Raw genomic sequence first — 12,980 nt, 5'->3', positions numbered from 1 at the left:
GAGAAACACACACACACAAGCGCTCGCGCACACGTATATACGCACGCACACGTTCACACACATGCACACACACACACACGGCACAGAGGCGCAGGGTCTCCCTTCCAACTCTTAAATGGGCTCAGTCTTAGCCATTGACTGGCTGTAAACATTATTGGATAATGTAGTGTTTAAATCCTTCCAAACTGCCTGTCTCCCGCACCAGCAGCAGACTACACAATCTTCCTCAATTGGGTGGCTCTAAAGACAGTGTGATCCTCATTTTCTCCACTAGAGGGGGACACATATCCACCCAAAAGTGTTTCTGTGTTTCTCCTGCTCTTCTCAGTTTCCGATCAAGTTCTTTTTAAAGAACGCTACAAAGAGCCGCTTATAATGGGATTTTCATCAGGTTTTAATGAATTAATCTTCCATCAGCTATCTGTATATATCTCCTGTCTTTTAAGATGGAAAAACATTTTTATCAGAAACTCAGACATGCTAATCTTTAGAATCACAATTAGGCTTACTTTCTGAATATTCTTTGATCCGTTGCAGGGTTTTCGCTAAGATTGAGGCGAGGGAAAAAAATCTGAACCATAGTTACTGACTCAAAATGTTGTCTTTATAATTCCCTAATTTCAACTATTTCTTGCCTTTTCCTGTATAAATCTTTTGCATCTTGGCTGTTCTGAAACTTGAGTTAAGACTCTTCAATTTTTAAGTTTCAAGTACTTTATGCTTTGAGAGCACAAAAATGCTTAGATACATTAATAAAAGGCAGTTACAGCTGCCAGCAAAGTTGACAGCATCAGACCAACCACATATGATGGCTAAATTCTTACTGTGCATTTGTGCCATGGTACCTTTCTTTAAGATGAAGACACTGTTTAAATGTGGTTTTGTGGAACACGTTAAATATGTTGCGCAGTTAGAGACGTTTGTGGGAAAAATGGAGGAGTTCTGCTGTGGAAGAGGGGTTATTAGCCTCTAACTAACCTCAGGGGACCTGATCCCCTAATAAAAAGGCGACTGCAGGAGTGGTTCTGTGGGATGTGAGACTCCACTAGTTGTTGGAAGAGCAATTTATGGCTCTGTGTTAGGGCATGGACTGGAAGTCCACCTCCCCGAAACCCTGAACCCACTTACCCCTCCCTTCTGCCCCTGTGTGGGTTTAGTAACTCTAGGCAGTTCATATCACTGAGGCATTTTGGGATTGTTGCCTCTAGGTGGCGATGTGACTCAGCTGCTTTACCCCTTGTCTTGGGTTTCTCCCTGTTTTTGTTGTGTTGGTGCAGAAGGAGCGGCCGGTCCCCCCCTCACAGCCCCCACCTGACCAAGCGGAGGAAGTCAGCTCAGAGGTAAAGCCCTTTGAATACTGCAGTATGTCCTTTTAGCCATACGTGGCAGAGGAAGTGGGGTCAAACGTGGAGAGCTCTCTCATGTGATCACAACAGGGAATAGTTTTACAGGTAAATGCTTTCATTTTTGAATTATTGCTCAGTATATGTGGAACCAAGTGTTAGAATTTCATATTAATGCATTGGAAACTTTACGCTCAAATAATCTTCGCTAAAGTCTATGAATGAACAACTGCAAAATATGTCTGGAAACAAATGTACGTAAGCGTTAGACCCCAAAACCATGCTGACCCTCATGATTTCAGCTAAGTACCTAAAAATGACATCATAAATATGGTCAGGTGCTGGAGGTAAGCGCTGTTCTAAGGGTGTAGACGGGCCATGGCGTTAGACAGTGCAGGCCTGGCTTCTGTGGCTGTGACCCGGCTGTGTTAAATGGCATGGATCGATGACGATGGCTGTTTGGGCCACAAACTGAGGGTCTGACAAGCTGCTCCAACACGATGGAGTCATAAGGTGGCACTAAAGAGTTTCTGTTAAAAAATAAATAAATAAATAATAAAATTTAGTATTTTAGTATTGACCCAAGTTTTAACATACGTGAATTAGTACCAGGGTCTACATTTGAGTTTGGTGTCAAAACGGAGACACTTTTTCTCTGATTTGACCGCTGTTTATAGGGCTGGTGCAGCGTAGTTTCGCCTGTGGAAAGCTTTGTCAGAGCTGTAAATGCGTGAGAATGGACCAGTTTCCTGTTTACTAACAGTGGAGAGTCCACACGCAGCTCGCGGGCGGAAACGAGATGAACTCCAGCTTTTGAGCTTCTGCCTCTTCTGCATCAGTAAACTGCTTTAAAATATTTCTGTAAAGCCAGAGCTGTGCTTTTCCTGTAGACAGAGGTATGACTCCAGTTACGATTAAGACTATAGGAGTGCAGCTTGGTGGCATTTCTTCAAGGCTAAACAGCTGTATCTAATATAAATGGAAGGATAATTTCAGGATGTGGTCTAGTCTAGTAGCCTAAGCACTGGATATGAACGCTGAAGATACATAGACTCTACATCGTCCTTTGCTCTATGTCTGTGAGAACATGCTTAGTGTGATGCTATAAACTGATCTCCAACATCCGTGTACCTTCACAGATGACTGACAGAATCGAACCGTTGAGTTGGGTGATATCGCTTTGTGAAATATGAAGTCACATGGATGTCCAACACTGATAAAGTCTTAAACTATAATATATTGCTATCAATTGCTAAATAGCGGCTCAGTAGAATGGTTTTCGGTTTAATGTGAATGCTGAGCCTGTTATCGATTTCCCTGGTGCGGAATGGCGTTTCTGCATTAAAGCGAACGTGTCTGACACGAGACTGCGAGACTGAGTGAGCGTGCAGGAATCGGGACAGTCGCAGGGCCACTTCTGACTCCTGCATTGATTAATAGGGGAAATTCATGCTGTCGCTGCAGCTCAGCTCGCTGTTTTCGAAGGGACGTATTTCATTTAAACGCGCGCATTTGAGTCAGCAAACTTTTAATTTATGTCCAGGCCAGGTAGTGCATTTAAGCTTGGGTTTTTTTTTTCATCAGCTGCAGGACCAGCCATCTTACAGTCTTGTATGAGCTGGGCCAAATGGCTCTGGAGAGTTACCGATTGATTAATCAGGCAGAATCAGTCAGACGGGAATTGATTGATTACATTAAATTCACCCCCTCTGTCATGGTATGGATTGTCCCGGTCTCCCCCTGCTTCCCAAAGCGAGTTGGTATACCCCCGTTTGCTGACAGCCCTATAAAAGCTCCCATCCCTCACCCTTTGAGCAGTTGTCAGGCAGCCCGGTCAGACTTTGATCAGCGCGTTGCGCTAACCACCCTGTCTCGCCGGAGACAAACGACTTGGCGCTGTAGCGGAGCTTTATCCGCCGCTGTGCTGACTGTGGCTGATCACAGTCCTTTCCTGCTCGTTTGGTAAAGCTGTTCCTAATTCTCTGTCCAAGCCACTGCTTTTGTGAGATAAGGAATCTTTCGAGCAGCCCGGTAACTGGGTGTGTGATCCAAAAGATAAAAGTAATTTTTTAGCAGAATTGCCTAACGCTGCAGGTTTCGTCGTTACTTAGCACACATTTGGTAAATTAAAGCATTTGATTGCGCAGCCAACTTACCTGACCTGATTATTTGGGTCTTGAGTGATTTCTCATTTTTACAAAGGGGCAAACCCTGCAGCTTTCCAGGGCCAGGGCTTAGCCCTCCTGCCTTAAGGGCCGTGGCTCTGTCCCATAGATGAAACACACGCGCGCTTGCAGACGCACACGTACGCAAAAGTGTTCAGAAGCGCATATGTAAATGTCAGGCTCCCAGCTGTCGGGAGTTAGCTGCCAAGCCACCGCCACCCTAGCCCCTGCCCGAACCCTGACCCCCGGTCATCCCCAACATCCAAATTACGCCCTCATACATATTCACCCGACTGTGCAGTGGAGGGCGAGTGGGCAGAAGGGGGAAGTCAAGTGGAAAGGAACTACGCCAGTGAAAGAGGTGAATTATGGGTGAGCTGTGGATGGCTCACAGGTGGCCAGAAAGGCCGAGAACAGAACCATGAATGGATTGGGGTCTGGATCTTCTGGTTCTCAGCCGTACTCTGGAGTTAATCTCTTAACCGAGGCCTTCATTGGGCTGATGGCACTATAAATAATTAGTGAGTAAATGCACAGGAAGGGAGCTTCTTGGCCAATTTCCTCAGCTTGACCAGGTGGGGGCGCTGTAGCTGATTTTCTCCTCTCCCACAGGCCCTGTACGTCAACAGCAGCATGAACGAGAGGAGCAAGCCTGTGGAGGAGGAGGAGGACCACACATACGAGCTGCTGCTGTCCGCCCAGACCCAGTTCAGACAGGACCCCCCATCCAAGTCAGGAACGGGTCGGTACAACCCAGCCAATGCTGGCCCAGCACACTCTGCCTCCCACTCCTGTGCACGGTCTCCGCCCCCCCCCCCCCCCCCACCAAGCTAAAGTATATAAATAACCCAAACATGAGGCCAGAGTCCTCAGATCATACTTCATGATACTCTTACTTGCACTATCTACAGCTCTCTCTGTCTCTCACGCTGACACACACATACACACACACACACACCATCACTACTCTACTTTCACCTGTAAGCAGTGTGTTTTTCCTCATCGCTGGGTGTAATTTTTCCCCCCTGGGGACAAGGGGGCGGGGTTTATCAGAGACTGCCAGTCACTTTATGGGCGGTGTCTGACCTGCACTCTTCAGCACTTCAGCTCTGGGTAGGGGATCAGGACGGAGGGGGCGCAGAATAAGAGAGCCTTTGTTAAGCTCTGAGCCCAGCGCAGCCAGCACAGGCGTCCATCCAGCCCCGCCAGGCCCCGCCGGGCCCCACCCACAGCATTCTCTCAGCACGCCCTGCCGTGACCCCCACACATGACATCATTACAACAGGCCCACCGTACTGTCAGGGGATGCTTTTACAGATGTAGCGATCTGCAGGGACAGGAGTGGGGCGGGTTCGAGGCGTATTCATTGCAGGGACAGGAGTGGGGCGGGTTCGAGGCGTATTAATTGCAGGTGCAGGAGGGAGTGAGCCGAGTGCTCGGCTTGGCAGGGGGCCCGTCGTTATCCAATCCATTTGGCCATAGCGCTGGATCAATAGTAATTTCCACCGGCCCTTGGGAGGGGGGTAGGGGTGGGGGTGGGTGAATTGGAGAATGTGTGGATCCAGGATCTGGTCTCCTACAGAGACTGGGTCCCAGGGGGCCTCCACCGTTCCGTGGCGTCCTGTGCCCGGTTCTTCGTGTAGGCCTGAAGAGGACGGGGGACGGGGGAATGAGGGGGGGGGTCACCCCTAAACCTGAACAGCGCAAGAATTGGCGAGGGTCTACTCGCACCCAAAAACCGTGACCTTTCACACTTAACGGGATTATACGTGCACCAGGGGTCTGCCGGCTCTGGCTCCCAGCTCCCCCCTCCCCCCCTGGGCCCCCCCGGACCGCGCGGCGGGGCGCTGCGGCCCGCTCCATTATGAGCTCAGGCTGGAGCATCGGGAGGGATGATTCATTACCGGTGCCACTGCTTTTATTACAGACGACTCGCCTTCACCCAGCTCTCCTTCCTCTCCACGCTTGAGTGGCAGGTCCTTTAATTGGATTAAAGGATATTTAATTAGGGGCTATAATGATCCGGCGTCGTTAATGTAGATGTTTCAAAATTGTTCCTGAAACCCCCGTCCTCTCCTTCTCCCACTGTGGTTAGAATTAACGGGTCCCCGCCAAATAGAAATGACGAGTTGACAGGTGTGGAGTGCTCATGTGGTTGCCTCATTTCAGGGGGTTTTTTTCTTTTTGGATCTTTGAGTTCAGAATTTTGAAATAGAGGTCTTGTTCTTTTCTTTTTTTAATCCTTAACCACTTTTTGAAATGTTGATGACAATACTAATTAATCTACAGTACTTATGGGTAAGAAAATGAAATATGAAGCGGATTGAGCACTTTTGTGGATACTGACCTTAACTTTCTAAAGTATTCTGTCTTCAGTGTCCAAGGAGAAATTATAAATAAGCTCAAATCAGTAGAGTACACAGAGAATCTTCCATTAATTTCCAAAGCAAGCCGTGAGCGTTGCTGTAATGTTATATCAATGCTGTGAGTTAGCAGGTGTGTCCCAGCGCTCCTGTGTCTAGATTAAGCATCAGCAGGCCTGCTTTAACAGTCCTGTACCATGGCGGTTATGAGCCCTCACCCCTCCCGTAAGGGTGTACCAAGGTGATCAACCCTCAGTGTCCCTGCGACACTGTATCAAGGTTCCAGGTTAGCAGGCTCGCCTCAGCGTTCCCTGAAGGTTATGAGTCAGCGGGCGTGGGGGCGAGGGCCACACGCTGTCCCCTGTGTCCGGTTCCCATGCTGCTCCTGTCAGACTCTGCGCGGCCCGTGTCTGCCTGCCGCTGTTCCCCCCGGACCCCCCTCGGGCCCATGCATTATACATGAGCTCATTAAGCATTGATTTCCTCCAGAATCTGCATGGTGCTCTGTCCCCTGCTGTCAGCAGGTGGGGTGGTGGGTGGACTCAAACTCTGCCAAAACTGTTACTGTGGGAGAACTTCCCTAAACTTTGGGGTTTAGTCTTATGACATTAGTGTTTTTCACCTGTTTTAGAGAAGCCAGCTTCCATACGGTTTCCAGCCTGTTGTATGTATTACAGTAGCTTACGTAAAGCCAGCATCTAGGTTGAATTGTATGGCTGGTGTGGAAAGGAGGTGCCTCCGGTCATTGTAACAGCTGTGTCCCACCTTCCTTTGGATACTGTGATCTTCTGGTCTTTTCTGGTCCAAAACCCTTAGCATTTTTACTGTGTATGAATTGATGTAAACAGGATCAAACAATGTAAGTATCGTATTTGTCTTTGTTTCCAGATGAAGATGGTGCATCCCAGTCTTCCAACAGCCGCCTACCTCAGGTATTGATGACCCCTGAACCCCCCCCCACCCACCAACACTCACACGTGCACAAATGCACAAACACAATCACCCCACAGCAGTGAGTCACCTTGCTGTAGCCCACTGTGCTGAGAAACAATTGCTTTGGTTGTGACAAATATGTCACAGTCCAAATATGACCTGCTTTTACATCTTTGTTCTGTAAGTCCTGCTTTCCTCATTTAGTAGATTTTTTTTTGCTTGTTCACAAAAGTACATTCTGTTTACATTACCATAACTAGAACCAGACTTAACTATCACACTATCAAAAGGCAGCAATTCTACAGAAAAACTACAAAGAAATTTCTTTAGGCATTTCCTCTGATATTGTAATTTTCTTCGTATTTCTCTTTGAAAGGTTGTCACAGTTTCACAGTTCCTTGAGTTTCACTGGTATTTCACTGTGATCTGAGACCTTAATGATTGAGGCTTCTGTTGTGTAGTCCTATTTCTTTGCTTCACTTGCTTCAAATTTCATTGTCTCTAGGTTGGCTGTTTTTCCTCAGTTCAGTGAATGGACATATTGGAGTCTCTGTTATCTCTTAAATTTAAACAGCCCCTGTAAGATGGATAAAACAGCAGCGTATAGCCGCACGCACACAGTCCTTTTTATAGCTTATGGGTCCGTGGGGTTAACAGCTTGAATGGGAAACGCATTCTCCCAGGTCGTGTTCACATGCCCTCTGCTGGTCTTAGTGGAGGGCGAGTAGCAACAGCTTGTTTGCCTAGCCTGTGCAGTGCAAGCTCTCTCACGTCTTCCCGGGGGCTCTTCCCAGTGGTGAATGTAGCAGCAGCAGATGGGGTTGACTAAAGACTGAACACTAAACGGTCCAAGCAGGGTCCTTGAGGTACCCCCATCAGTAATTTACTTAGACAAGGTGATTAAGAAATGTGGAGTATAGAGCGATTCCGAAGCAGCGATTGCACTTGTCACTTCAAAGCATGTCTGTAGGTCATGGTACACAGTGTCTCCTTGAGATTGACAGCTCCTTTTAATCTGCAGTTTAGCATGCAGTGGAAGTGCCAGCCGTCCTCCTTGTGGTTGTGTGATTAGATTAGGTCACTAGAAAGGGTGAATAGAACGAGCTGTTATTATCCATTACTCTAATGTTAGAAGAGGACGCTCGGATTTTGCTAATTGCAGATCGCTAATTCCGAAGAGGCCTCAGTGGGAAAAGGAGACATTGGCTGAAGTGTGACGCACAGTCAGCCTTGCGTCCCGTTGCTACGCCCTGCAGCACTTGACCTCTAAGCCTGCATTTGATTAGAAGGGCAGAACACTGCAGTGGTCAGACACCATCCATCTTCTGAGGGACGCTGACCTCCTGCCCCCAAGAACCTTTCCAACTACATACTGCATTACACCAGTCTGATTTATAATATAATAGATGTGCGATAAATCTTATCAGCAACTTTATTTATTTAACATATAAAGGAGTTCTTTCCAGGGATTTGGGCACTGTTGTGAAGTGTAAACAGGAAAGGGAGGGAGCTGTAAAAAGAAAAGTGGGCTGTGTGGTTTCTAGGTTTTTCTACAATTTCTCAGTTTGAGTTTCCCCTGTGGCTGCTGAAAAGCATTCTGAACGGTGTGAAATAGGGTGTTTTAATAAAAAGACTGAGCGTGCGTGTGCGCGCGCGTGTGTGTGTGCGCGCGTGCGTACACTGAAACGTTTAAATTTTTCACCCTACCTTCCAGTCGCTCTTTTCCATCCTTCAGACGGCCGTGCAGCGAGACGTCGGCGGCAGGTTTGAAAAAGCGAATCTCTCGGGCAGCGGCTCGTCGGGTCTGTCACGCTGATCTCTGCATACGTGCCTGCCCCTCTCGGGTTCCTGTCAGTATCACCGGTCCTTCTTCAGCGTCTGCCCCTGATTGAGAGCCCCTGTCAGGGGCCCGGAGTGCGCGCTGAGTGGCTCTGTCCCCGGCCCTCCGCGCTGGTTAGCGCTAGATCTACGGCCGCGCTTCTGCCCAAGATTTACACCGACGGCTGCTCTGCCTTTTTCTCTCTCTCTCTCGATCGCTCTTGCTCTTCCCTGTCTCTGTACAGCTCGCGGCAGCCTTTCCTCTGTTTTTGTCTGCCCATTCCAGCAAGAAGCAGCCATTTCAGTATTATCTGGTTTCCTGTGTATGTATCGTCTGGTGTCCTGTAGATTTGTAAAAGCGGGCGCTCGCCGTTCTTTGTCTTGAGTTTTCTTCTGCCTCTTCTCTTTCCTGCCCGTGGCTCAAGGTAGCCTGGCTCATTCTTGTCACTGCACGTTCAGACAGGAAGTGGCTATTTTAAATTTTTTGTTGAACTCTTCCAAAATTGTATTCCCTCACGTCTGCTGCCCCGCACATGTCCATCATAACGATTGTGTCAGCGGTCGGCTAATTAGATTAAAATTTGCCTTCTATTGTCCGACTCGGATTTGTATCTGAAAGAATGTTTGGGAGCAGTTACCCACAATAAAGGCTTTGTTTATTAAGAATGCCGGGTCAGTTCATTGTTAGCTGCGGCAGGCTGTCATGTGATTCCTTCTGAGGGGTGCAGTCTGGTGGTGTGTGCTGACTGTGTTCGTCTCCCTCCCCCACAACGGGCAGAACCGGAAGCCAGCTGCGCCCGGTGACCTCCGACCCCCGGGCCAGTCCTCCGACACCCTGCAGCCCCCGGGGCAGACGTTTGGGCCCGGCCGGGCGGGGCTCAGAATCCCTTCAGGTGAGTGCAGGGGGATGGGATCTGCCGCTCAGGGCTGCGATGGTCAGTGCAGTCTGTGACTCATTTTCTGTGCGGTGTAACGGGTATGTCCTTGGGCTTGTAACCAAGAGGTTGCAAGTTCGAATTCCAAGTCGGGTCCTGTCATTCTGTGCTTGAGCGAAGTGCTTGTATCCTGCTGTATAAATGAATTCTATGAATGTGCCGTGGAAAAAAACGTTCTGCTGGGCAAATACTGAATGCGGTTTAATATAATGATGTGTACAACTAATTATCAGGGGGTGTTTCCACATCATGGTCCACATTTGCCACTGTAAACAGTAGAACAATAAGAGACGTTGTGGTCCTTACTTCCCATTCTCCATTGTCAGGCAGTACAATAAGATGCAGCTGGATTGGTTGCCTATGTTAATCCTGCATGTGAACTGTTGATTGGTATTCTTGGGAAACCATCGTGGATTAAGGCTTTTTTTTGAGTTGCTGATTGACTTCACTTAGAAACTGAACTGGGAAACTAATCTGGTCAGAAAGTTGTTCAGAATTCTTGATCAGATTCTGCCCTGTTTCACTCTCTGTATATCAAGTTACGTGCAGTGTATTTTTTATTTATAAGGAATGTGTCCATACAAGCCTTACATTTATCTCTCACAAGCTATTGTTCCATTTAACATATGTAGTCTGTTTTACACCCACACGCGCACACACACACACACACATACGCACGCACACACACACACACACACATATGCACACACACACACACACACACATACATACGCACACGCACACACACACACACACGCACGCACACACACACATACGCACGCACACACACACATACGCACACACACACACACACACACACACACACACACACACACACGCACACACGGTTGGAATCGCACCGCTCTTTGATTTGAACAGAAGGGAGTCCTGCTCGACACCATTTCCATTTAAAAGCAGCAGCCTCTCTCAGAGGGAGGGGCCGGAGCTCCGCTCTCACCCCTCCCCCACCGCCCCTCCCGCCGCGCCTCGTGTGCGTAGCGCGGAGCACCTGTTCCGCCTCCCTCAGCCAAACGCAGACTAACTGTGCTCTCAGCACACCAGAGACTCCTCTGTCTGCCGGGCCGGGCCTCGGCTGTGTCAATATCACAGCCACTGCAGGCCCAGAGGAATTCCCCCTCTGTTCTTAAGGCTTCCCCCTCTGGTCTTAAGGCTTCCCCCTCTGGTCTTAAGGCTTTATTTGGTTTATCTTTTTTTTTAAAGTGTGTTCTTGGTGTAGATTTTCCAAACTGACCTAGTACAGTGCAGTGTGCTTCGTATCTTAACATTTCTTTCTGATTATCAGTGTCTCTTCTTAGCTATGACAGTAAGATATGATGTGTGGACCTATTTTTGTTAATATCCCATCCAATGTGCATTCTTAATAAAAATATAAACAGTTGATTGTCAATAATTGTAGGCCATTAACACGAGACTGAACACAGTTATGTAAAAGGAAAACATAATATATAGTGACATTTTGAAAATATGTAATTAATTAATGTAATTTGTTTGCATAGCTCTAATCATTGCTGCCTAAAGTGATTTCAACAGAGAGGGCCATAAAACCATCCACTAGAAAAAAATGTGTAATTTAATGTCATAAAAGAAATTTGGTGCCAAATTAGGGGTGCACATATCCAATTCCCTCCCTAATTTAGAATGTCCAGTTGTCTGCAAGTCGCGCTTGTGCATGAACCTCACTGCCAGTTTGGGACAGTGCAGACATCCACAGTTCTCCTGTGAAACACATGCAGCCACTGGCTGCTTCTTTTCACACCGAATACAGCAGCTGTAGTACAGCTACTGCAGAATGGACTGGGAGGAAGGCCTTTCATTCGCAGATTTAACAGCAGTCCATGGGTGTTCGATCAACCATCAGGGTTTGCTAGATAGCTGCCTGAACCCTTCCATACCCTGGGCAACATAATCAGTAATTGAACATAGCCCTATGGAGCTACCGGCTACGGTCGGCAATGGTATGGTCCAGGTGCGGTTCGAGACAGTGGGGCTCAGCCATGGCCAGTCCCCTAACCACCTTAGCTGCACAGCAGCCTGCTCGTCTTGCATCTTTTGATGAGCGTGCAGAGCAGTTATTTAATTTGACTTACCTTTTGGATGTATAGATTTACTGACGACGTTACTGATAGCCATGAGTAATAAACCCAACTCAACGACTTTTCTTGGCCTGTGGTGTCTTATATGGGCCAGTGTTTCTGGCACTCTTACATACATTGCTGCAGTGTAATCTGTTTTTAAGCGTATAACTTTTATACTGCCACATGCTTGGTGTCCTCAGGGCCTGTGACTCCGCCCCTCCCCAGGCCTCGACAGCTGGGCTCTGCTCCCGGAGTTTGGAATGAGGCTGGGAACTGGGCGAGCCTCACAAACCTCCCCCCCCCCGCCCCCCCATTTCACATTTGCACAATCTCTCTATTCATGGCACAGTTCCTTTATCATGCGGTAATGATTTTTATATCTCTAGCTGGAGCTTTATGTTCATTTATAGTTTTGTTTAAAAATTGTACCCAGGGCAAGCTGATGATTGGATGTACCGAGCGCACATAAAGTAAATGGCTTTCATAAAGGTGATAGCCGGAGGCTCCCTGTCCAACCAGTTTCACTCTCCCAAGCATTCGGAGAGCAAACCTTTGTGATCAAGATTTAAATAAGAGGTTGGCTGGTGAGATGCATCTGGCAATAATCTGATAATTCAGATACAAATTTTTTTTTTTACATTGTGCGAAAAATGTACATAGGGAAGCTAAATATGCTGCACTGTAACAAGTATGAATGTTAATGCATGTACTGTACAGTGCAGCATTCTTCTGCGTTATTTGAGTAGTGTGATTATAAAAACTGTAAAGATTGTTTTGTTGGTGTAAAATATTCAAGAATGTTGAGTTGCCTTCACATTTAAATATGTTCTTGTCATTCACTTCCTGTCTTTGCTTCACAGTTGGCTTTGACTTTGCTGTGCTTTCCATTGACAACAACATTGAACAAACAGATTGTTGCTTAGCTATTAACATATTTGAGCATTTCTGCATCTGCTAGCAAATGATAAACAGCACCTGGGGTTTTAGGAAGGAATGTTGAATGTCAATTCTGGGTTTTTTTTGGGGGGTGGGGTGTTTGTTCTGTTTTGAGCAGTAGTTGCACAGGCCTCCTGGTTCAGTCACACTGCTTCATAGTAGCATCAGCACAGGAGCTCAGTGTCAATGTGGGGTAGCATCACTCCTTCATGAGAGAGTGGTAACTTGCCCTTCCTGCCACCATTTTAGGGACACAGAGACCAATAGACAGACAGACAGACAGATAGACAGATAGTGGATAGGTACTAAATAGATAGATTTGTTGATGGTAGGAGGGTAGTTGGCCACTCGCATGGAAAGGACCATCACTTCACAAACATATACATATAAA

General features: G+C 47.3%; 1 protein-coding gene across 7 annotated transcripts in view; it reads left to right on the top strand.

Annotated features, from left to right (window-relative positions):
• Nucleotides 1–12,980, top strand: part of LOC118208009 (ankyrin repeat and SAM domain-containing protein 1A-like) — a 102,131-nt gene that overhangs the window by 30,346 nt on the left and 58,805 nt on the right. For all 7 annotated transcript variants that reach the window (XM_035382253.1, XM_035382250.1, XM_035382251.1 and 4 more), the window contains 4 exons: nt 1,278–1,340; nt 4,121–4,250; nt 6,760–6,803; nt 9,401–9,515. In XM_035382253.1, the coding sequence (XP_035238144.1) occupies nt 1,278–1,340; nt 4,121–4,250; nt 6,760–6,803; nt 9,401–9,515 (352 nt within the window). The remainder of the gene's footprint in view (nt 1–1,277; nt 1,341–4,120; nt 4,251–6,759; nt 6,804–9,400; nt 9,516–12,980) is intronic.

This window comes from Anguilla anguilla, chromosome 11 (genome assembly GCF_013347855.1).
Source record: "Anguilla anguilla isolate fAngAng1 chromosome 11, fAngAng1.pri, whole genome shotgun sequence".
NCBI lineage: Eukaryota > Metazoa > Chordata > Actinopteri > Anguilliformes > Anguillidae > Anguilla > Anguilla anguilla.
This window is presented reverse-complemented; position numbering and strand designations above follow the sequence as displayed.